The sequence below is a fragment of the Anopheles nili genome, chromosome 3, assembly GCF_943737925.1.
Source record: "Anopheles nili chromosome 3, idAnoNiliSN_F5_01, whole genome shotgun sequence".
Classification (NCBI taxonomy): domain Eukaryota; kingdom Metazoa; phylum Arthropoda; class Insecta; order Diptera; family Culicidae; genus Anopheles; species Anopheles nili.
The window spans coordinates 45,344,876-45,369,281 of NC_071292.1; the positions used below are offsets into that span (position 1 = coordinate 45,344,876).

The 24,406-nt window shown below is 38.3% G+C and overlaps 5 protein-coding genes across 5 annotated transcripts; 2 read left to right on the forward strand and 3 right to left on the reverse strand.

Annotated features, from left to right (window-relative positions):
• Positions 1-1,219: 1,219 nt before the first annotated feature.
• LOC128724418 (aminopeptidase N-like) lies at positions 1,220-4,786 on the reverse strand. Its single transcript, XM_053818144.1, has 5 exons — positions 4,206-4,786; positions 3,664-4,113; positions 3,094-3,434; positions 1,671-2,989; positions 1,220-1,585 (listed from the first exon to the last, which is right to left on the reverse strand). Exons 1-5 carry the CDS (start codon positions 4,784-4,786, stop codon positions 1,220-1,222), a joined length of 3,057 nt encoding a protein of 1,018 aa, XP_053674119.1.
• Positions 4,787-5,475: 689 nt separating this feature from the next.
• On the reverse strand, positions 5,476-6,944 carry LOC128726541 (protein A16-like). Its single transcript, XM_053820356.1, has 3 exons — positions 6,820-6,944; positions 6,572-6,757; positions 5,476-5,971 (listed from the first exon to the last, which is right to left on the reverse strand). Exons 1-3 carry the CDS (start codon positions 6,923-6,925, stop codon positions 5,751-5,753), a joined length of 513 nt encoding a protein of 170 aa, XP_053676331.1. The 5' UTR covers positions 6,926-6,944; the 3' UTR covers positions 5,476-5,750.
• A 1,153-nt stretch (positions 6,945-8,097) lies between these two features.
• On the forward strand, positions 8,098-8,833 carry LOC128724419 (protein A16-like). The gene is made up of 3 exons (XM_053818145.1): positions 8,098-8,227; positions 8,294-8,470; positions 8,574-8,833. Exons 1-3 carry the CDS (start codon positions 8,098-8,100, stop codon positions 8,831-8,833), a joined length of 567 nt encoding a protein of 188 aa, XP_053674120.1.
• Positions 8,834-10,539: 1,706 nt separating this feature from the next.
• Positions 10,540-15,375, reverse strand: LOC128724421 (85/88 kDa calcium-independent phospholipase A2). The gene is made up of 11 exons (XM_053818146.1): positions 15,291-15,375; positions 14,413-14,614; positions 14,248-14,338; positions 14,001-14,171; positions 13,798-13,932; positions 13,560-13,740; positions 13,426-13,437; positions 13,026-13,216; positions 11,508-12,923; positions 11,323-11,446; positions 10,540-11,131 (listed from the first exon to the last, which is right to left on the reverse strand). Exons 1-11 carry the CDS (start codon positions 15,373-15,375, stop codon positions 10,899-10,901), a joined length of 2,841 nt encoding a protein of 946 aa, XP_053674121.1. The 3' UTR covers positions 10,540-10,898.
• Positions 15,376-23,099: 7,724 nt separating this feature from the next.
• LOC128726451 (uncharacterized) lies at positions 23,100-23,541 on the forward strand. The gene is made up of 2 exons (XM_053820265.1): positions 23,100-23,202; positions 23,285-23,541. Exons 1-2 carry the CDS (start codon positions 23,185-23,187, stop codon positions 23,456-23,458), a joined length of 192 nt encoding a protein of 63 aa, XP_053676240.1. The 5' UTR covers positions 23,100-23,184; the 3' UTR covers positions 23,459-23,541.
• The last annotated feature ends 865 nt before the right edge of the window (positions 23,542-24,406 follow it).

The window sequence follows — 24,406 nt, forward strand, 5'->3', positions numbered from 1 at the left end:
ATTTTATTTCTGACGGATCCCAACTCTTAGCGCATCTGGCTTACATTATGCAATCGAGCTACAGACAAAAAAGTCAGGATCAAACGCCTGTTACTATTAATTAAACCTACTATTACTACAAATAGACGAAACCATCTTCGGAATTACTTCTTGCTCATTAAATTTAACCTTTTTAACCTTTAGAATAGTTGCTTACTACTTTATCCATTGTTATAAGTTTATTAGAAGCATGTGCAGTTAGTTTTAAAGCAATCACAAACCACAAAATCACCGTCGAACCATAAAAGCATATCAGTACGGCAAGGACCTATTTGTCTAGGCTCTTCTTAGACATCTTTCGCAGATGCATCAATTTTTGCAATATCTAACGACATTTAATTGCAAGAGCAAAATCTAATGTCCAACGTGAGGACCTAAACAAGGCAGCAGACAATAATCTTTTGGTCAAGAGAATGAGGATGCAGCAGACTTAATCAGATGATCTCAGGAGCTTTAGTTAGGGGGCTAAGAACCATCATAGAGACTTTTCTTTCACAACACATGCTTGTGACGTAGCAATCTTTTCTAAATTTTCTAAAATTCGTGATTAGAATGCAACAAATATAAACTTCAAACATAAACTTCATTCAAATATTTTTTGGGCGAAAATCCATTGAATGACATTGCATTCTTCGATGTCCTAGCATCGGTAAAAGAACGCAGCTAAATAATAGCATGATCCACGATCCATGTCTTTAAACTTGTTAACTGTTAACTTCAGACCATCAATATGTTCGGGGTAGCAAAACTACTCTACATGTTGGTATGGGGAATGTCAATTAGTATACATAAAGGATGTAGGAATGGTGTTTGAACTCTGTGGCTAACAATTAATCTTGAATGTTTGGGTGAACAGTTAGCTACAGGGTTTAAAAGCTTGACAAGGTATGTTCACAGGGCAGCAGTATCTCGGCTGTAATTTTATTTCAAATACTCGTATTCCCATATATGACGGCTCCATTCTCCGTAATGCCATAGACAAATTTAATTTGATTAGTAATCATGGATATGATATTCATTTATAGATTATTTACATTTTGAGCATACACCTTACTTGTTGGGATTCTATTTATTTACTGGAGGTAGTATACTAACAATGTTTTGCAGTTAATCATACATTGTATCCAGAAAGAATGTACAAAGCTCTTGGACTCGTTTTCAATGGAATGTGTCACCAGAATTAATATCCCAGTAGATGAGCAGCGATCGAGACCAAAAGCACAGCGAACGATGCAGTGATCGTTGATGCACCTCCATCGTCATCTTCGGTCGTTGTTTGAACCTGTGTCGTAGTAATGGAGCTAGTAGTTGTGGTACTTTGAGTGTTAGGGGCAACTGTTGTAGTAGGCATCGTAGTAGTTGTTGTCGTGATGGATTCAGTGGTCGTTTCCGCAGTGATATCTGTTACAAACTCATTTAAAATGTTGGACAGCATCAATCCCTCAAATCCATTCACCCAATCAAGGTTTGTTTGAGCCGAGCTTCGCAGATTCGTTGCAGTCTGCGCATTTACCCTGCTTCCTAGTGCAGTGATAAGCATGTTAAGCTGCAAGAAAAGAATTAAAAACGAATAATCCAATGAGTTGTATTTCTCGTTTGCGGCACTTGAGAACTTTTCTTCGATGTTTTACCTGATTCAATTCAACCTCATTGTTCGTACGAGAAGCAATGGCTGACAAAGCTGAGTTGAGCGTGGACGTCGAGAGCATACTAACGAACTCGCTCACATACGACGGCTCCATCAGGAACTCAATCAATGCATCAACACCAGTACGACTTCCTGAGTACACAGCTTGAACCACGCGTCGTCGCTCGTCCGCTTTGTAATTGATTTCCACATTGCCGAGAGATGTCATCAAGAACGACTTCAGGAACTCCTTGTTCTGCGAACAGCCCAGGGAATCGATCAGCATCGTTCGTTCGGCAAGATTTTTCGAGTCCATCATTTTGCGGTACAGGTATTGGAACTCGACTTGGCTAGCCTGTCGCATACCATAGCAGTACGTCACAGAGGCAATATCTGGATGAACGGCGGGACCCGTGCCCGTAGCTTCTGCGGTGAGCAGTGCCTTTGTCTTCGCCAGACAATCTGTGTATCCAGTCATGCAGGCCCATGTAGAGATCGTCTGCTTGAGATACTTATGTAACAAAGTTTCGTCCGTAGCCACCGAGTCGATCACCAGCGTTCCATACACGTTCTCAATCAGTGCGTCCACGAATACTAGGAAATCGCGGTATGCTGGCGTTCCACGGAGACGATTGTTGAAATAAGTCAGGGCCACGTTTGCGGCAGTCCATGGAGCGTACTCCAGCTCGTTACGCAGATATGTCATAAGACGCAACGCCACACGCATGTCAAGTCGACCAGATCGTGCCAACCAGTATGCATCATCGATCAATTGAGCTCGGTTAAGCCGATGTACACTAGCCCAGTTCTCGATCAGTGCATTAGTGATGAGCTCCCAGTTCTGATCGTCGTAATTCACACGGTAGTATCCCACCTGCTTCTTGTTGAAAATGATCCACTGGTTAGCCGGCACGGTTGTTTCAATGCGAGCTGCTTTGGTGGCCAACCATTGTACGTTATCGAAATCGTTGAAGTCGGCTCGGGCCTGATGGGCGTAGTTGTACGGGATCATCCAGATGTTGCTGTTGGGAACCTTGCGATCGGAATAGAATCGCTCCTGTGAAATGATCACGTTACCGGTATCGTACGATCGTCGTACGGTCAACACCGGATAGCCGGCTTCTGTGGTCCAGGTGCGCATGATCTGTCCTACGGTTACTCCTGCGGGAAGAACACCCTTGCCTTCGATCGCGCTCTGCAGACCGGTATAGAGATCCTCATCAGTCGCTCCTTGCAAGGCGCGAGCATTCAGATATGTCCGCAAACCAGCCGTCCAATTTTCATTACCCAACACTTCCCTCATCATGTTCAACACGCTGCCAGCTGAAAATCGATAAATCCATGATCAGTAACCAATGATCCATGATCAGTAAACCAACGATCCCTGATCAGTAGCTAACGGAACCAAAACCGCAGAACTTGCTTACATTTTGGGTAGGCAACTCGATCAAACAGCGCAGAGATCTCTCCAGGTGTAGCTGCATTCCAATTCATCGGACGAGTGCTTGCCTGCCCATCCGGTACCATGGCAGATTGTATCACTTGGGTGTTGAACAACTCCCAGTACTCCTCTCCTGGATAAGCAAGGTCGGTAGCATAGTATTCGTACAGAGTGGCGAAACCTTCGTTCAGCCAGATGAATTCCCACCATTGGGGACTCACCAAATCTCCAAACCACTGGTGAGCATACTCATGCGCAATAGTAGTTGCAACGTTGATTTTCGTGCGATAAGTACTAACAGCGGCATTGAATAACAAATATTGTTCTCTATAATAAAAAAGAGAATTGGAAAATGATAACGCTGTGCAGTTCTTGAACGTTGATATATAGACGTTTTGTTCACTTTAATCCCATATTGCCTTATCGACGATAACACTGTAACGAGGTTGTTAACGTCATGCTTCGGTTTATCGTCAACACAATCCATTTGTACAATGGAATTGATAAAGAGTAAGGACATAAATGTCATGTGCTGCCGATATCATGTGCTGCTTACCTATACGTAACCAGACCCCAGTTTTCCATGGCGCCGGCTGCAAAATCAGGCACCGCGATTTGATCCATCTTTGGCATGTATGAACCGTATGCGATGCCAAGATGGGCGTCGAGAGCATCTAGGATTTTTCTACTCGCTTCCAAAGCGAATTCTGCTTCACTAAATGCATTCGTTCGGACATACACACGATGCGTTCCAGATATGCGGAACAAAAAGTCCGACACAACGAAAGCCAACAGATAGGACGACATCATCGGCGTTTCTTGGAAAATAGTAGTGCGCATGTTATCCTCCGTATTTTCCTGTCTATCCACAGGCATATTCGAAATGGCGCTGTACGTAGGACTGTGCGTGATCGATACGGTGAACGTTGCCTTCAGCGCTGGTTCGTCATAGCAAGGGAATGCCATGCGAGCACTCGTCGACTCGAACTGTGTCGTTGCCAAGTACCTATATATGGAAGCAATTGAAGAAGATCATTTTTGGGGTCATTCTTGGAAAACTCTAAATCGCGATCACGATTGCACAAAATTTCCACTGACCTTCGCTCCCCATTATCGGCCACATAAGAAGACACGTAAAATCCATCATCATTCGTTGCGAGACGTCCCTGGAACACTACCTCGAGTAGATACCAACCAGGCTGCAGGACACTTGGGCTCGTGAACGTGATATGTTCATAGGTAGTATCCGTGCTGTACTGAGCGTCTCCGATTAGCACCGGAGTACCAGCAACACCATTCGGCAAAGAAGAGATTTGGGCCGATGAAATCAACAACCCACGGTTATGCAACACCAATCGATCCGTGGCTTCCAACACCTGCAACTGGATTCTGACCGAACCATCAAACGTACGCTCGTTCCGGTGAATCTCCGTGCGCAAATGAATGTCATAATGAAGCGGAATGGACGTTTGTGGAAGGCGATATCGTTCATCCACATCCTGAGCAGGAACCACTCCGATCACATCGCTAGCAACATTTTCACTATGCGTAGGCACCAAGGACTCTTCTTCGTAAATTCCACTGCTTTTGAATGGTGGTCGTTCAGCTTGGGCTAGTAGGTTTCCTCCACTGAGCAGACAATACAGTCCCAACAACACAACTATCAACGAACGCATCATGTTTGTTTCCGCGGCACGGATACCTTCTCCGGTGACCGTAATGGGGCACTGGATAGCCAATTTAATAGCCCAATTGCTTTAATACTAGTCTTTAAGCCTTGTAATCTACAACTTTGTTAACTTTTATCATCTGCTTTATCTCCTTTTATGACTTACGTGTATTACATACCACCCCTACTATAGTATGCTTTTTATTGTCGATAAGATAATCAGTTACAATTATATTTTATTGTCTGCAAAGAGTGGTGTATATCCGTCTTTAGCCAAAATCAACCATTCGAAAGTATTGTCAGTATGAGATAACTAGTGACCAAAGCTGGAACCTGGTTTTACTTATTTTCACACATGTATTTGGATTGTCTAGACACCAAAAATAGTTTTAAATTTATTTTTTAGTGATGAATTTGTCGAAATAATTCAATGTACTTAAATGGCTGTACTCATTTTGGTATTAATATCATTATCATTTATTTAAGGACGGCCAGGCCGTATTTAGGTAGACTCATTTTGGTAGTATAAAATAGAAAATTATTTCAATACTTATGGCAATTGAAAAGTAACATTTATTATCAATCGAAACATAACTTGTCGATTCAAGTTATTAAGTATATCCGGCAACCGATATTCCACGAATACGAATGTATAGATTACGAAGAATACGAATGTATAGATTATCTCGATTATTGTCGTTATTATCCAAACATCCCGTATCAGTTCAAACAATAGCTATTAACTAAAGCGGATCCTCGTGATATCAATGAAAAAACCTACGTTATTGTCTAACCAACGAATATATGTTCGTAAAACAACGCTTTTGCTAGTGATTAAATATATATCTATCACCAAACTGTCAAAGTATAAAGTACAATCAATGAAACATAATAATATCTCAATTTTACTTAATGTTCAAGCATACACTACTGGAATTTTATCTTGTGCACAATTCAACAGGTCGCCGTTTATTCTAGACGTACGATTCGCAAAGGTAGGAGTATGCAATATCTTCATCGAAGCAATCATTATTGTGCCATTCGCCAGACGAATGCAAACTGATGCAGCTATCATCATTTACGTTTAATGACGACGGTGCTGTTAGTACCGGCAGATCGCTAGTTATCCACGTAAGATTTGCATCAGCATTGCCCAAACTAGTAGCTGCGATCCAGTAATCTGAGTTATATGGTGCTGTAACAAAGTAAAGTATTTAAGGAATTATATAAATTATTTTTATAGATTGACTCTGGCAAATCTTCAATATTAAAAATTGAGAACGAAAGTCCATTAATTAATTCAGGATAAAGAAAAAATAGGAAAAAAAGATGGGAAAAAGTGAAATATGTTTTCAAGAAATTCAAAAATAATTTAATATTAAAATTTTTAAACTTATAGTATGAATTGCCCACTTAACCCTCCCAATAACACATTTTTAAGCATCAACACTAAAACTTTGTTAGTGCACTATGTAATCTTGACAAGCTTGAAAGTTGTATTACCGAATATAATTATCAACATCGATACTAAATGCAACACAGTACATTGATTACAGCCACTAATTACACTGATTGCAGAAATATTTGAAAATAAAAGAAAAAAGGAGTATTTGTCCACGCACTTATAAAATTATTCAAGTAAAATCCTATATTGGTAGGTCAGCCTTAAAAAATCAGACAGTAATGAACGAAGCTAACGGAAGCTAACTAAAATTAGTCAACAGGGATCATAACGAGGAAGACGATCGGTGTTAGATGGTATGATCTAGATCCGCAATGAAACAAAATCACTTACCTGTCAAAGCTTCCAGCTTTCTTTGATCTTCTTCGCTCTCGATCGTTGCCAAGGATTTTCCAGCATCAATGCACCTGCGCCAGGCATAAAAAAAGGAACCCACACCACCAGTACCGATAAAGTAACGTTTCTTCCTAACAGCAAAATATGCAGGCTCCAAGAAGCGCCCCTGCCGTGCATCAGCAGCTGACGAAATAGAGAATGAACAATTAACTACTATCATCACTAAACACCGGGCTCACATTTACCGAATTCTGCACTTATCTCCGCCAAGAAATTCTCTAGTTCTGGTTGGCTTTTTGCAGTCCTTTCCATCGACAGCGCGAATGACAAACCAATGCACGCTCCCAGCATAACAGCAACGAAGGGTTTCCCATGATGCATGTTGACTTAGAACGTGAGTGTGTTTCGATTACGGTTACACTGGAAAGGAGCTGCAGTGATGCACCTTCTTATATAAGCGCAAAGGGGCACAAAAATGAAAAGCGGCCAGAACTGGTTCTGATTTTTTTACAGCCTCTTACTTTCGGCTGACTATAGAGAATTTCAGTAAGAATTCCGTTCAGAAAGCATCAGACATTTTAAGGAATCAATTAGATTTTGAATTAAGTTGTTGGGAAAATTGGATTGCAACGTAAAATCGCATATGGTTTTTAGTGCCGCAGTCATGTTACACACATAATTGCTATGAACAGTTCATGAAAAACTGTTTTTAAGACGTTTAGATATTTTTTTAAAGTAACGAGGAATTTATTCTTTCAATATTAGTACTAATGAAGGATATATCTTGTCCACTCATTTCAAAGCTAGATGTAGAAATTAATCCTTCCTAAATATTAAAATTTGTTATTCGATTCGTTTGATCGGTCTACAAGATATTTTTATGCATTAGTTTTGAAGCTATTTATTTTTCCAATCATCAAATAATTCATCTATTCAATATTAAAGCTCGAAAAAAAAAAAAAAATATTGCTGAATAGCTCTTTCGTATTTTTTTGGTCGTTTTTTCGATAGCAATGACGCAATCTTTGAAGTTGCATTATTTTGGACTTTTCGTTCCTAATACACTTTTTTTTAGAAAACAGCATTTTGTGTGGTTTTCATTGTTCACCAGGCAAAAAATCGAAATTCAAAGCGCTTCCACGTGGATCTGCAAACGAATCAGCAAATTGAAACTCGTTTTTGGTGTCATTATTTGGCACAGCCTAACTGTTCTTTTGCAAAAAGAAAAGCAAACTTTAATGCAGGTCAATGTACGGTTTCGTTCTTGGTCGTTTTGAATTTGTGAAAACTGAAGTATTCCCACATTGATATCTTGCTCTCTGTGAGAGTACCGTAGTCGTAAAAGGGTTTGGCGAAGAACGTGGAAGAGATATCGAGACTATAAAGAAAAGTGCAGATGCCGGGTTTGCTTTCATTTCGGGTTTAATCGCGGAAGCTGACGATCGTTCGTTCCTTGTGTGCATCAATTGTGTGTAGATTTGATTTCTGTGCCATCCGTAGACGTTCTAGGGCTTTTTAGCAAAATGCTACAGCATCGATCACTGATTGCTTGTCTCGCGAAAACGATTTTGATTCTAACTTTTGTGGCAAGTTCTCCAACTAACATAAACAAAACGGACACCCGAATCCGATCAACAAGATCAAGGATAAGTGGTAAGATCGAGCACAAGCAGCAAATGTGTGAGAATATGATAATTAAAAGACATTTGTTTTGTGCAGAGCTGAACAATTTCCCTGTTAATGGATTACCATCGCTCACGTACACTCCGAAGATCTACACGTTTTATGATGAGTGGGTTACATTTTTCGCTGCGTGGGACAAATGTCGAAATATGGGAAAACGTTTGGCTACCATCGAAAGCTATAGGGACCACGTGGCATTTCGAGAGGCATATCGTATGTATTGAAACATTTTACAGTTTCTGAAGCTCTTATTGCTTGCAGAGATTTTGTAGAACATATTCAACATATTTTTTTTCTACATGAACACATTAACCAGTGCCATATGGCGATTCCGATGTAATTACCTGGATAGCAGCTACTAATTTGGGAGCCAGGTCGAACGAGTATCAAAAGTTCTACTGGATCACAAATGACCGCCCGGTCGGTTATATCAGCGGATTTCAAAACTGGATCGACGGAATTGCGCCAAACATATCAGATATGTGCGCAGCAGCGTTTCTTGGCAGCGCCGTATGGCTTTATGGGTCCTGTGAAAATACTGCATCTTACGCATGCGAAGAATCTCAGCACACTTAAGCTTATAATTTCCCAAGGTAGCAGTATATCGAGATTAGTGCGTTGGTATAAAAACCGTACTACTTACACAAACCATCTCAATACAAGAGATCGATTATACCTTGTCTTTTATACCATATATAAAAAAATACGCTTGACGACATGCAACGTAGTCAGATTGACGATTACTGTAGTTTATTAGTGGCAAATAGAAATTACATCCACAATACAATACACCACGTACGCCTATTTTTATTATGATGAACAATGTGGACGAATGCATAGTTTTACGAGGTGAATCTTCGATAATTTACATCACGACTAAAAGCCCATATGGTAACAAAAAGGTAGCTCATAAATACATAAACCAAATCGTGGAGCAAATCAGAAAATTTCAACACATATATTAGCAATGCCACATTTTTGGACAGGCTAGTTGGTTCAAATAATAGAATTAATTAAAAAATATATCCATAGACAAAATAAAAATAAAAAAAAGGACATAGACAAAATAAAAAAAATTTAAAAAAAAAATACACAGACGGTAATAAATATAGTTAATCGTCTTTTTTTTATGAAATATAATAATATGGAAGTGTTTATTGTATTATTTATTTCATTTTTACTTTTATTTTCAATATATATTCTAACCATTTCACAGGTAGTTTTACACGTCTTTTTTAAAACACACGTTTGAAAATATTCACCCAAAGGGAAACGCAGACGTACACAAATCACAACAATTTAAATGTAGATCCACTTGATATAACTTGATAATCGGAAACTAATATTTGTGAACTTATCGATACTTTTATATTTATAGCATTTTTCATTCCTTATTACTTAGGTATTGTAGGTTTTTTCATCTCCGAATATCTAAGTACCTCCGAATATCTGTAGTTCTGCGGTAACCAAGGAAAAAGTCCTTGATATGATCAAAAACATCTATAATTTCTTTTAAGTTCGTTTTTATGCTCTGTCTAACTTCTATTTGTTCGGAAAAACGGAATATCTCTTCGGAAAACATAAAAACTGTTTTTATTATATATCTGGACCTCAAATGTTTATTAAAATATTTATAAATATTTTTTAATTTAGCGTTAATTGAAGCGTTGTTAATCCGATGATACTCAAGATCTTATTAATTAAGAATTAAATAACCGAGATGTTTACTTCTTTGTCTGCGTTGGTTACTCATGAAATGAATTTTTTAACACAAATGTGCTTCTTTTTGTTTGATGTGCAAAAGGTATTTCAAAAGTAACATTACATAAAATAAACTGTGTTTCTGTACAATATGTATGAAACAAATTTTTTTTTAATTTAGTCCTCCACTACAGCAGTTTCAATATAGCTCTCTCAAAGTTTCCTTATGTGTATACTAATAACATAACAATACAACTATTTTCTTCATCCATCCAGCTAGACAATCCATCTTAAGCACGACAATAATTTAAATATTTCGGTGCATACAAACACCTATAACAAGAATATTTCCGATATGCACGATATCAGCACAGCTATAAAGTAGTCAATATCCCGTCATATCCCAAATAGATAATGCATTTCGAAAGGTATTTTAATTCTCATCGCCTCATTCATATTCCATGGTTCTATTCGATGCGTTTGCTTCACAGAATTGTTTCTTGCCGATATCCTATCGCATTGTTTTATCTAAGATAACGAACTAGCTTTCCAATGATATTGTCAACAATTTTTGAGGTTTTCTGAATATATTAATGGAATGAAGAGGATAATTATTTTTTCAGATTTCTCATCCCGCGTAAAATACGACATTTTAACTCGACACAATCGTCAACCTTCAAACAGACCTGCAGTTCATAATCAAATATTGATAGTATGAAAGATTTATTGCAGAGAATATTGAAGTGTATAATAGAAGAGAAAAGAAAAATGCTGATAGGGTGAATAAGCATAAGAAACCATGGTATCAAATCAGCTATCGTTTCTTTTCATCTACTGGTGGGCGTTTATGTAGGTGGTTTAAGTGGTGAAGGAGGGTAAAAGTATGTATATTTATTTTTCTTTATTTGGCAACCTATTACCAGTGCAACTCAGTTTACTGCTATTTTAATAGATTTATAAGCTCTATGACTTGCTTTCGATTGCTGTGCATGTAAGCCTTTGTTTCCCACAGCATGTTAATCAACGGCTCGTCTATCTTTTCGTCCATAGCAATGTCCACAGACAATTGAGGGTTGAAGCGGAAGTACGGCGTGCCTATCATACTACACCATGCCCTGGCTCGGTCAACCACTCGACCATCTGATGCTGTCGCTTGATCCACCAGCAGTATACCTATAGTTAAAAAGTTATCGTTTAATGACAAATCTGTTTTCAGCTAAAACGTTCAATTTTAATCGTCAAATTTAACTTTTATGTAATGTTATAATGTTTAATGTTAAAATTTATTTCCAATAGATGTTTTAAACTTGATTACACTAGCATACTTTGCAGTATTGAATGTCAAATTCAATCATCATACTTACTCATGGTAGAAATACCGTACGCCATTCTAGCCGTATCCCATATACTCTCTGGCCGAAACACATCGATCTCTTTCAAATCCACTACTGGTGTCAATCCTGTGCCTAGCGAAACTACAACTGAAACCTGACGTAAAAAAGGACATCAATTTTACCGCACATTTTACTGAACTTAAATATATTCTTACCGGGACTGCCTCAGACCCTCGACCAACATACTGGAGGGCAGCATTTAGTTCATGGATTTCCGTGATTGCGTCTAGCGTTGGATTATTCGCAATCAGTCCTCCATCCAAAAAGCGACCAAACGCACGGAAGTATGATGGGGCGGCACCAGTAGCTCTTGCGGCACGCCAAACTAGCTGCTCATTGGGTGGCGGCGGAGGATGTCCACGATTATTCGAAGGTGTTACGATACCCATAATGTCACTTGCACACTCGTAGTTACGGAAGAGATGCAAATTAACCGGTTTTCTATCAGCCATCACTCCTGTCACCATCAAACGGGGATGTTTTATATCGGACATGACTGTGAATTCTCCCAACTGTTCCTTCAACACCGACTCGAGAGGGTCACTTGGATAAGGACGCAAACCGACGAACGCTTGGTCTTTCATACGCAAATATAGGCACATGCACTGTTTCATTGTTTTTCCACATCCCAGTGCAAGTCCCAAAATACCGCCAGTGCTAGTGCCCGCAATCCAATCGAACAGATGTACAATAGGTGCTTGGGCTAGGTTCTCTATTTCTAGCAGCATTTGCGCCAAAACCAATCCCCTAATACCACCGCCGTCGAGACACAGTAAGCGACCTCGTCCTTTATACGCTTGATTACTAGATCCATCCGCACTCGGTCGCTGTTGATCTCCCACTGTGCGATGACCATTAGAGGACTCCGCAGTAGGTGTATTGGAACAACTGCCACCAGCAGCCTCGTCAGTCAGCATTGGTTCGTCGCCGACATCAAAATCTCCCAGTAGATTCCCTCCCGTCTTATGCGAGGAAGACGTTGACGTAGGTGAAGTAGGCTTGGAAGCGGCTTCTACTTTATTCATGAACATGGACAACAGTGCATCCATCATGCTTGCTCCTTTTCGTTCTTGACTGACGTCAATTGTTTTAACCTCGCTTCTTTCACGCTCTTCGGGAATTACTCCACGAATAGTGTTGGATATCATGCTTGGCACACTGTTGCGGTGTGATTTGCTGGTTAATGCCAGCACCTCTCGAATGTGCTCACGCTGTTCGGACGTTTCCGGCTGTGCCGGAGGGATACCATTGTATGTCCCGGCTGCCGCACAACCTGGCGGACATTTGGTTCCTTTTTCTGTGCATCGTTTGGCACCCACTGAGTGCAAGATGTAGAGAGTCATTGCATCCTTTGTGCCATTATCATCCTTACCAACCATATGCCGAGGTGTTTTACCATCCTTGTTTGGTTTGTTAAAATCAGCTCCAAACACTATCAGACACTGTACAATAGGAATCAGCTTCTTTTCCACTGCAATATGCAAGGGTGTATTTCCTGAGCTATCAACGACATCAATTTCAGCCTCGTGTGCCAGTAGTGCGACGACACACTCCAAGCGATCTCGTGCGACCTGAAAGGAACATAACACAGTCAAATAGACATATTTGTTGTTCATTCAAATCGTCTGCAGGTGTCATGTGAAAGATTTTCTAACAGTAACCAAACTCCCTACCATAATATGCAGCGGCGTCTGTCCGTTAAAGTTGACTAAATTCACGTCGCAGCCACGTTCAATCAACGAGTTCAATACCTCTCGACTTGAACACCAATGCAACGGCGTCCCACCATGTTTCATATCCTGCGTTAACAGTTTATTCGGGTGACTAACAAGAAAATCCGCAACATTGCCTAACAAAGAATCATTAGTATCAATCAGAAATGTGTATATACATGCAGAAAAATGAAGATATGTGCAAATATACTATAACAAAGCAATTTATGAACAGCGAGCAAAAAAGAGAAATTTATAATAAATAAACTTAATAACTATTAAAAAGCACCAGGAAAACCGCGATTGGATGAACCAGTGAACTGCAAACTGAAATTACTCTTTCGTTCAATCATAAACTTGCCATCAGAGCAGGCTTTTATGTAAAGCAGAAAATGTAGAACAAAGAATAGAACAAAACATTCACAATTAATTCATTCGCTAGTGCTAGTGTTGATTATAATGGCAATCTGTAAGTCAATAAATCGAAAAACTTACTAGATGGAATGGTTTTAGTGTACGATGTACCGGCACCGCGAGCCATTTTATTAGTGTCCGCTCCTGCTAGCAATAAAGCCTTCACACAATCCGGTTTGTCCGCCAGGCAAGCTAGATGAAGCGGTGTATAACCATCTATGTTGCAATGGTTAAGATTCGAAATACTTTTTACAGTTATAAGCTGCAATGTACAAATGTTAAAATATTGTTCAACAGTACTAGACCTCAGAGTACCTACATTTATCATTTCCTTGGTTGTACTAGCTGCATAATGAAACACGGAATTACTATTTTTATCCAAATGTTCCAAATTGCACTGATTTGATTGTATCAACGCTTTTACAAATTCAGTATTATTTGCTTTAACAGCAACCTGCCAAAAATGATGCTCGATAAGTACAGCATTTAGAAAAAAAAATTATATTTTATATTCAAACTCACGTGCAATGGTGTCATCATTTCGGAATATTCGGCATAGTCCAGAAAATCAACGATACTTGGATTCGATATATAATCCGTTAAGTTAAAAAAAGCAACGACGTGTGCCAACGACCAGGAAGGATTTTCGACCAGTACATCACATAACTTTTGCAGGCCATTAATATTGTACATCTGAAATGAGAAAATTCGATTAAAAATCCCGGCAACGAATAGGCACTAGTCGGATAGAGAAAATAACTGTAATTACCTCGCGAACAATTTTAACTAGCTCCGGTAATCTTTGATGGAAAGCTTCGAATTTTTCTTCGGCGGTCACTAGCGTTGTTGCACGATACAAACTAAACAACATTTCAGTACGTCATCAATCAGTTTTAAAATTTTTAGAATTAAACTAGACAAAACCGATATTTACCTGTACGATGTGTTGATTGTTTCTGAGTGGGGCCGCTCCAAAATGATTTCGTACACCATTTTCTTATCCGCGGCATTCGGGTTCGGAGCAAACAATCGCATCGATTCATTTCGTTGTAGAACTTGTAGATTAATGTAGGACTCATTTTTCACCTCTTGCACCTTATTAGGTGGTGCATCTCCGCCTAACAATCGTTGAATCACTGCAATACCAGCAGTTGCATACCAGCCAAAGAAATATTGTTACAATTATTATCAAATATCACTATATTAGCAAACAGATTCACTAAATAAGCAACAATATAACGAATATAGCAATAAGGGACGAAGCAACCGGTCACAGTTGTACACAAAACGAAATCAAGGGTTCTGGTTCCAAGCCTACTGTATTGAACATGAATCATCGCCACATGGTACATGGTCTCTACATTTCTTCTTCAATATCAAGTGACTCGCTTTGTTTCTTTTACAATTATGAGCACATTGTGGGATAATATTGTTTAAACCGAGTTTTAAAATCAAATTTGTAAGAATTTATAATGTAGTAAACTTAAATAATGAGTAATATATCAATAATTATGATCTTCTACAATTAGATTAGCCAATTGAACCAATTTAACTTGATACTACGACCGTATGTAATATATATATCAACCATTAAGCATGACGCGCGTTGAGGCAGAACATTCCACGAGAGACAAAATATTGTTAGATATACCAAGCACGGGCGATTGAATTTACGTTCCACAGATGATCTTTAAGTGTCGTTTTACCAAGCTAATGATTACACATGACATTGGGACGAATCTTTTCCTTATATCGTAAAGCCGAAGTCTATAGCTTTATTTTACTCAAAGCAAACATAAGTTGAAAATATACCTTGCATAAAATCCCTCTCTACAGTTGGAGGATTTTTCCATAGTCCTAAGAGCAAACGAAAACCAAAAATTGTTTTGTATTGCATTATTTTGCGTGTTGCTAGCCATTGTATCGTAATAATACCCCATTCACCCCCAGCACAATTCTAGTCTGACATCTCTCGCCCTTCGTACCATGTAAACAGTACTACTACGATCGATATACCAAATTAGAAAAAGTAAGATTTGGCTTCCAGCACAGGAGTGGTTCTCTTGATGACAATTTTCAGTACAGTTTTGTGCACATATTCTCTTTGTTCTAATATAAAAACGGCATTGCATTAGGTATTCTTGTAAAATGAGAAACAATTTCACTGCATACATGTTTTGAAAATATAATTATCTCTTAAATCACGATATATTACACATACTAAAAGTCCTATTTATACATTTCTCTAAACACTCTTTAGAATCTTTCACAAACCTGTGCAATTATAAAAACAATGTGTCGACCTCTGAAGAGATATGTTAAACAAAAGGACCCCAAAAATGATCAATTTACACTTACGGCACAGTTGATGAAACCTGAAACACCGTATTTTTCATCTGTGTACTCACCGTTCAACATTTCTCCAGTTCAAAGAATTTCGTTAGATATTTGTTGTTTTCCTGGTATATCTGATTAGAGCAGCTTGGTTGATTACGTAGTTCAATTTGCTTCACATGAATTCTTCTCGAATCGAAAACAGTTTGACCTTTGGAACTGTATCATCCGTCCTGCGACTGTTTAGTCGTTCCCGAGTTTTGTATTTGGTATGACTAATAGATTGATTTGTCCGTTTTTTTTGCGTCCGTGCGGTACGAGCCGTGATTGCACTTTGCGACAGCTGACAACTGAGCAGATTTGCGCGAATGAATGCCGAGGTGGCGGTAGATTGAAAAAGTTGTGGGATTGTTTTGAAGCAAATTTTAATGCCTTTTTTGAAATAAAAATTTTTTTAAACAGGAAAAAATCTGGAGATCACTTGAAATACGCAGAACAAATCGTTTATGAGTTTAATTCCATAATATTAGAAGAAATGAACCACTCATGATATACTTTCCACCTGCAGATTTAGCTATTGTCAAACGTTACGTCAAACTCGCTGTTTGTAAACAATAGCATAAAAGACAAAGAACAAAAAAAAGGTAGCAAACCATGATGAAAATATTTTTTATAATCCTGGTCGAAAACTTAGGTTTAAACATATATAAATCTAAGCACATGGAGACTTAGAGAAACGAATGAAATAATTTTGTTAAAGAAGATTTTCATATATGTATACACAGTCTAGGAAATCGACTAAGGAAAGTGATGGTCAATATAAATTCAAATAAATAATTTACAAAATAAAATTAAATTTTTTCGTCTCAAATTGACTCGTTATGAGATACTTCAAGAGTAAGATTTGAATCGATTGATTATAATTACAAATATATTAGATATCAGGAAAAACAGTTAGCATTGCAACTAATTGGAAAACAAGATTCAATCACAAGGCTCTCATACTACTTCATTATCTACGAAATAGATCGTTTTTAATTTGTTTTTACACAATCTACAGCATTTGAAATTTCAAAATTAATTGCGTGCTATGTTTTACTCTTTGTTCATTGCACCTGTTTGAACTCAACGTTGCAATTTCTTATGATGCAACTCGGTCAAATGAAATCGTCGTTGCATACAAGCGCTCGATGCAACGACAACTTGTGGAGTCATAGAGGAAGAGTTGAGTTGGCCTGTGCGCAGTACCTAAAAGGAAGTCAATACCTTCCCCATTCCAAGCTCTTCATAAAATGCACTCATTTTGTGTTCTTTGACAATAGAAAGGAATATTATAATTTAAATGGAACCATGTTGATGAGCTCGAAAAAAAATTTTATCTTTTCTTTTTTATGTTGTGGCTCCATTTGACAAAAAAATTTACTTAAACAAAATCTGTTTCTCGTTATGTGCGTTTTAACAATACCACTCGTATTTTTTACGTAACAATCAGCTCTACTTTGCAACAGAAAATTTAAAAGAAAGGCAATGTCTGCAACCATTGCAGTAGCCCTGATGAAAGAACGAAAACCATTTGAGTCCACGTGCGTAGCGGATCACAGTGTAATTCTTAAAGGACATATATAGGTAAAGTTTGTACATATATAGCTTAAGCATTTTTGAGATTTTATGAATGCATCCTTAATCATCTTATTTTGCAATTTTTAATTCAAAGAAGCTAGTATCAAAATAATTAGAATATCATTCGACTCGAAATATCAAGTGGTAAAATTGCTGCCGTACTTGTTTTATTGTACGGAATACGGATTATAGTTGGCAATATCATGGGGAAAGCTTGAAATCTGTATCACAGCACAATTTCAAAGACCAAACACGTAACACTTGCGTAGGGCAAGCTTTGAAGCCTTGTGCGTGACATGAAAAGCGTGGTACATACCAGTTTCATTACGCACGTGTGTGAAATGAATGATAATTGGGTAGAACGATTAAGTACCTGGTTGTGTTATAATTCCCTTAAAGGATATTTTGTATCATTCGCTCCTATTGAAATTCGATCGAATATATTTTTTTATAGTTAAAGCCAATTAGTAAGTGATAAATTCCTTTTTTATCTATTTTCTACATATTTTACTGCTTATTTCACATGCAATCATAACCATCCATTTAGTCACCTAAAATATGTTGCAATAATCAGCATTTGATTTCATACCTTGTTAGCATTTCAAATCAACCTTTGGAAGAAGTGCAATGGAAATGCAGCAAAAATAGTACATTGACCCGAATTTCATTTACCAGTTTATTGACCAAAGGCGTGGTTAGCGACATTATTGAATAATGAGTCAGTTTCGTACAACCAGTTACATAAACGGATCTTGGCAGAAAAAAAACCCCAATATCAACTTGTTTCCGCGTCAAGGTCGACCATGCACTAACTTGTTCGTGTAGTGGAAAAAATGAAACGCATACGACAATTGTCTTGCACGATTTTAATTTTCTCCTTGCTCGTCACGTTATTTCAGCGTTTAGTTCCAAGATATAGGTCATGCCGGTTTAAGGGTTACGTATTTTTCCCGTAAAGTAGTTTCGAAAAGCCATTGCTTGCAGGACATCACCACGCCTCGGCGCTCGCACCGGTGGTAAAATGTGTTGGTTTATATGAAAGCCTCAACACAGGCTTATGAGAAGTAATTTGTTAGCGGCATTTCACAAAAGAAACCTGATTGATTGATTTTTGACATCATGACTTCTGCTATTTCGAATCGGGAAAACATCCCCATAATGAGGATTTTGACAAAATTATAAATCGTTGATTTTGTTGGCAAAATTTATCTGTTGTACAATTGGTAACAATTTTAAATAATGGTTAGCATGATAATATTTTGTCGCTTGTAAAAATTGTATATAAATTATTATCTAATGCAATTTTTTCTCATCCAGTAATGGAAAATGTGTTGCAACCATGATGTAAACCATGATGTGATGTGTTTTGATTTCGTTACAGAAAATTTATTCGTCAAAACCTCAAACCAAAGTATAATAAATAGATACCCATGTCATAACTGTGAAAACAAAAGATAAAAGTGCTCCATCCTTCATAGAAACAAAATGCTAGCAACAATTCCCACATTTACGAACATTATGTTACAAAAAACCCTTTTCCTTATACACTTGATTATTTTAGGAGACGCTGCATGCAGGTTAAGTGTACCGTTGTAATGTTTGAAAAAATACGTTGAATAAATAACTTGTATGATTTATTTTTCAGCACTTTTTTCTCATATTCCAACATATTCCGTCGGCGTACGATTGTCGCTCTTAAAACGTTCATAAATTTCTTGAACGTTAGGACAAATTATGTTGAGCAATCGACGCGACACGTGTGTCCAAAAGGCGCATAAAACCTCCGTAGCCAACTGTGGCCAGATTAATAGTAATCGACCCACGGCAACCATCGAAACCGATATCCGATATACAGGGCCAGCCCAGCGAAGCCTCTCCCAAATGGTCGCAAAACCTACGCATGGTATAATCATCCTCCCTTTTACCGAGATCATCACCTGAATGACGAAATCGTTCGCTAACATACGCCACACTATACTTCGTGCCCTTACGTCGCATTCGTGGCACCTCTCCACGTGCCACACCCCCACCATCCCCCATCATCCCCTGCATCTCGACGGACAAACCGATGGATACTAACCCCTCGCTGAAATCGCGCATCATTCACAAATATTGACTCTTCACCAAAATTCATTGAAGCCTGCTCGGTTTGTCAAATAATGATTTATTACACACAATCCTTATTAGTATGCGCCATCGCCATAGTACCTACACTAGCCGCGAACACTGGCACGTCTGACCGTATACTCTAAATCGACATCTCGTCGCTCAGCCGCTTGGATCGTTCGGTGAATTCATCTTGCTGCGAGTTTCTGGCTTCTTCGATAACCGTTTTGGGGGCGCATTCCCTTCGCCCGGCCAGCGAGAGCGCCCAGAGCAATATGGGTTCGGTCATCTAAGTGTCTGGGAGAAAATACCGGGGAAGATTTGGGGGGGAAGGGGGAGAAAACGGCCGACGAACCGTTTGATATTTATTTTACCTATTAAAGCTGGTTATCTAACCGGTGTGGTTCACCCGGGATGCCGCTGAGCCTGTGTAGCTGAAATTTAGATAAGTCATCGTAGCTGCGGTAAGTGTGTAATTTAGTAAAATTTGTAAATGCCCACCAAAGGCATTATTAATTTTCCTGTTGGCAGAAAAATGGAAAAATATTCTCTCTTTTTTTTAATACAAGTGAAATGAAAATCCTGTCAAAAATATTTAAAATAAAGCTAATACAAATATTGCAACGATTCGTTTTATTGGCTAGTACTTTAAAGAAATTTTGTGGATTTTTGTCTTTAACGGACGGAAAACCATTTATAAGCAACGTGGTGATTTTTAATGCTACAATCGTAGCATTTTGAATCGCTTATCGCGGACGTACACTAACTGTAAGCATTCTGCGTTTCTTGAACGCTTTAACATCACCAATATTAATTTCCCACGTAGCAACGGTGCAACGAAAGAACACAAAGAAACGCGAGGCAAAGTCAAACAATTATTGCCCACAGGCACAGGAGAAATTTTGTAACCTTGAACCGGCGTACCACCTGACCAATGTCGATCAACTCAACAATTCCTTTAAGCAGGTTGCCAAGTCTACTTGAAACCAGTTCAGCGTACCTCCCGAAGAGCGATGCTCTTTGGCGTATGCTATAATAACACCCTACGTTCGCTAGTAGTGAGCACTTGCAAGTTTACAAAGCGGTGTATTTCTGTTTTATATATAAAAACTAAAAATTAAGAAAAAAAACACAAGATCCTGTTCGCAATACTTTGCTATCACGAAATAGCTTGAGTGTCAATGATCCCGGAAACTAACACCTGATGGGGAAACTTTCTGATGATTAAAATTCTAAAAAGAGAAAGAAAAAAGCAATTCTCATAAAGAAGAAAAGATAACTAAAACGACGTAGGAGAACTTGTTTCTGAAAGGAAGGTTTGCGGATATTGTGATATTAATACTTGAAAGATGTTATTCTGTAATGGAAATGATTCTGGTTGAACTGAGGAGGAACGCAATTACAAGCCGTTCAGATGTAATTGGTGCTATTTTTACAGCTAAGGTTTTGTGATTTCTTTTTTACTTTTTATTAAGACTATTTTTTACGATCCAGTAATCTTTTATATCCCAATACAAATGTAACATTTTCAAATAAAAGCTTTTTATCGAATCTTTGTTCAATACACAATCTGACATTTTACGTTATTTTATCAAAATTGTGTTTGTTTAATTGCTATTTTTATTTTATTTTTTATTCTAAATATTTAATCCGTGAAGTCAATGATCGATTACAATAACAAATAGAAATTAATCACAACTAATTGACATAATAACGTAGAACAAATCATTACAATAAAAATTAAATAGCTATAAAAATAATTATAGTGATACTAATTGTGTCATCATATTCACAATACGTTTCATATAAATATAATATAATTCGTTCAATGCTGAATGATATGTTAAAGAACCCGTCATCATTAAGAGCAGTGTTGCAATTTTATGAAGGTCATCCACTATATGCATCCTAGCAGGAAGCAGGAAGTGCCAAACCGGATCGCAAAATTAATTGAGCTTATGACTGAAGTCATTAAAATATTAAAGAGTGAAAAAATACAATCAAATCATTAGCATTTCCATTCCAACAAAATCTATCTACGGTGTGCTCCCATCTAATGTTTTTGAATCTTCCGAAAAAGACAACCATTCGTTCGTTAAGATCGCTGGCAGCAATAAATTAATTAATCAAGGACTTTTGATTGTTCCGTTAGTCGCTGCTGTGCTGCGTAAGGTTAATAGCTCAGGGAGCGATATTTTGCATCCAACTATGGCGATATTTTTGTCTCCAATCACACGCACCCCTCATGTTTCGTTATGCTCGTAAATGAATTACGAATGAATCCATCAGCATCTATTGAATGATGTGATTTGCGTCACGTTTGCTGGTGTTGAGGATCGAAAGAGGCTTCCCAACCAGATGAAACGCATCTCGGAGAAGACGTATGTCTAACGTAAACACATGGACAACCATTCATTCATTGCATTTATCACGACCCACCACCACCCCACTGCAACATGATATCTATGCTTCTAAAATGGGTGCGGCTATATTTCTAACAAACGCATATACTTCCGATCCGTAACGCAATCGTTACTACCGACGATACGCAATCGTCTCTGCCGACTGCAATGTGTGGTGAACAAATATTAAGAGTAAAAGTATACAGTTATGATCGTGTTATAGAAAGACGAGGCGTGAGAGAAATTATCACTGTGCCAAACAGCTGTGCGTTGTGGTAAAACCTCAATTGAAAGTGAAAATGTTTGTGCCCTACACCAACGAGCGTGTAGTGCATGATCGACCGTTTCACATATCCCTCTAAAGGGTGAGGTAGAACATGAGATATGGCTTCTGTATTCGAAACCGTTTGGTAGCTCAACATACAGTATGCTGCTAAAATTTTGTATGCCAATACAATCAAACTCCAAAAACTACTTCATTTTTAACAATTCTCCATTTTATTTCATTGGTTGAATAAATGAAGAATCTAATGGCTAGTTATTCCTAAATAAAATAAACAAAAATAATTTAAAAATGTGATAATACACAAAAATGTGGTCTTCTGCAATTTAAATTATTCACAAAAAATTAACGCTATCTCATCGATTTTAAATAATAAACAGCCTAAACTATTATATATTGATTGTAGATGCCATATTGCAACTAATCGTATGCGCACCATGTTAGTCATGTATTCTATCCTCGATAGGATACGGTTCTCAATTATATCGTCCACTACATTTTTCATCATTTAAATTTCATCTTAAAACGTAATTCCAATTACATCAAATGAATGGGTTCTTTCATAGTTGACCGACGATCCTTTTCAAGCTAAACAAACTATCGACAAAACGAGCAGCCGACTGTATGCTCGGTTCCTTTTTCTGGCCACATGATAGGTAATTGCAAACCGATGGTTCCATCTTAGGTGCTTCCCTCACCGTTGCTCTCGGTTACAGTTGACCGAGACAGGGACCATATTTTCGTAAGATTTGTTTGCGCTCAACATAACGTCTGCGTGCAAACGACACACCGTGACAAAGCTGTGATCAAACAATTTCTCCCTATAGCGTATATAAAGCCGACGACAATTGACCGTACTGCATCATTCAGTGGTTGGTGTAACGAACGATCATCACAGGTTTCCGTAGAGCGTTAGCAACACTGCCGAGGACACCCGAAAGTGCCGAAAATCTGATCCAAAATGAAGCTGCTAATGGTGGTAGGACATTGCGCGTTTATCGACCAAGAATACCGAAATCAAACCGCAGGATAATAACACCAGCATTTGCTTTCTCCATTAGACGTTTGCGCTGATCGTTGTTGCTGCAGCCCTCGTGTCCGCGCTGCCTGCCGTCAACGATGAATCCGTCCTTGGTGGTGACGTGTATGAGGCGGAAATTGACAGTTTCAATCCTCAGGATCCGCAAGCTTTCCTGAAGCTGAAAAAACTGAAGAAGCTGCTCTTCCTCGGTTAGGATACGCTGCACCGACCAGTAGCAGATTCCCACCGCCAGTGCCAAACCCTCATTCACCACACACCGGTACTCTCTTTACACCATTCTGCATTGCCTCCGGACACCACCGGAAACAAACTTCCGAAGGTTGCGTGATGAGATCGCAAAAACTGAAAAGCAAAGAAAAAAATCCAGCAAGTCATCGTTTGGAGACGACTCAGCAATGGAGCCTTCGGACAGTGCATCAACTTCATCATCTTTTCAGGAGCTGCTTAGCTGATTAATGTTTGAAATTTCTTTTTATTGTTAATGTGTTGTTTTTTTTACTCGCTCGGTAGTGCTTGTGTGCGAAAGATTGTTTCAACTGCTTGCAACTGTTTGTATTATATTCCTGATACACTCATCGATCTGTAGGCAAACATGATTTTATCTAGAGCATCATCCCGTCAAAGACTTCTCAAAGCGCCATATTCAAACGAATTTAGGTTACTGTACCGTTAGTCCAACCGTCATATGGGGAAAATCAAGCCAAATAAAGCACTACTGCGCCGAAAAGTTGTTGTTTTTTTTTATATGCATGATATAGCTTTTGAAACCTTTTTTAGTAATTGAAATTGCTGTTTAATGCCACCCGATGGTTGGTTCATATTTATCAATACCTCAACCCGATGAAACTAAACTAAAATCTAATTTGAAGCTGTTTCACTTATTTGAAACCTTTTACTGGAAGCATATTTGATGAACTATGTATTAATATATTACCATAAATATGTAATTGATATCGTTTCACGCTATTGACTAACGATCGTTCGAATTCTAGTGTTTCATGTTTGAAATAGTTGCACAATCGTAAAACATATGCGCCTACGCCATCTGGCATGTTCAAAGGCTCTCTTACTTCCCGGTCAGTTCTGATGCATTTATTAACAATGAACCGATCAGATAGGAACCAATTTTATCCAGCGTGGT

Excerpts from the sequence above, each read along its gene's own strand:
- LOC128726541 (XM_053820356.1), bottom strand. The coding sequence starts at position 6,925 with ATGCTGGGAGCGTGCATTGGTTTGTCATTCGCGCTGTCGATGGAAAGG. Across the intron at positions 6,758-6,819 it reads GGAGATAAGTGCAGAATTCG|CTGCTGATGCACGGCAGGGG; the intron begins GTAAATGTGAGC and ends CTATTTCGTCAG. Across the intron at positions 5,972-6,571 it reads AAAGCTGGAAGCTTTGACAG|CACCATATAACTCAGATTAC; the intron begins GTAAGTGATTTT and ends ACTTTGTTACAG.
- LOC128724419 (XM_053818145.1), top strand. The coding sequence starts at position 8,098 with ATGCTACAGCATCGATCACTGATTGCTTGTCTCGCGAAAACGATTTTG. Across the intron at positions 8,228-8,293 it reads AACAAGATCAAGGATAAGTG|AGCTGAACAATTTCCCTGTT; the intron begins GTAAGATCGAGC and ends TGTTTTGTGCAG. Across the intron at positions 8,471-8,573 it reads GGCATTTCGAGAGGCATATC|TGCCATATGGCGATTCCGAT; the intron begins GTATGTATTGAA and ends CACATTAACCAG.
- LOC128724418 (XM_053818144.1), bottom strand. The coding sequence starts at position 4,786 with ATGATGCGTTCGTTGATAGTTGTGTTGTTGGGACTGTATTGTCTGCTC. Across the intron at positions 4,114-4,205 it reads GCCGATAATGGGGAGCGAAG|GTACTTGGCAACGACACAGT; the intron begins GTCAGTGGAAAT and ends TTCCATATATAG. Across the intron at positions 2,990-3,093 it reads TCGAGTTGCCTACCCAAAAT|CTGGCAGCGTGTTGAACATG; the intron begins GTAAGCAAGTTC and ends ATCGATTTTCAG.
- LOC128724421 (XM_053818146.1), bottom strand. The coding sequence starts at position 15,375 with ATGCAATACAAAACAATTTTTGGTTTTCGTTTGCTCTTAGGACTATGG. Across the intron at positions 13,741-13,797 it reads CAACCAAGGAAATGATAAAT|CTTATAACTGTAAAAAGTAT; the intron begins GTAGGTACTCTG and ends TGTACATTGCAG. Across the intron at positions 11,132-11,322 it reads GTACGGTATTTCTACCATGA|GTATACTGCTGGTGGATCAA; the intron begins GTAAGTATGATG and ends TTTTAACTATAG.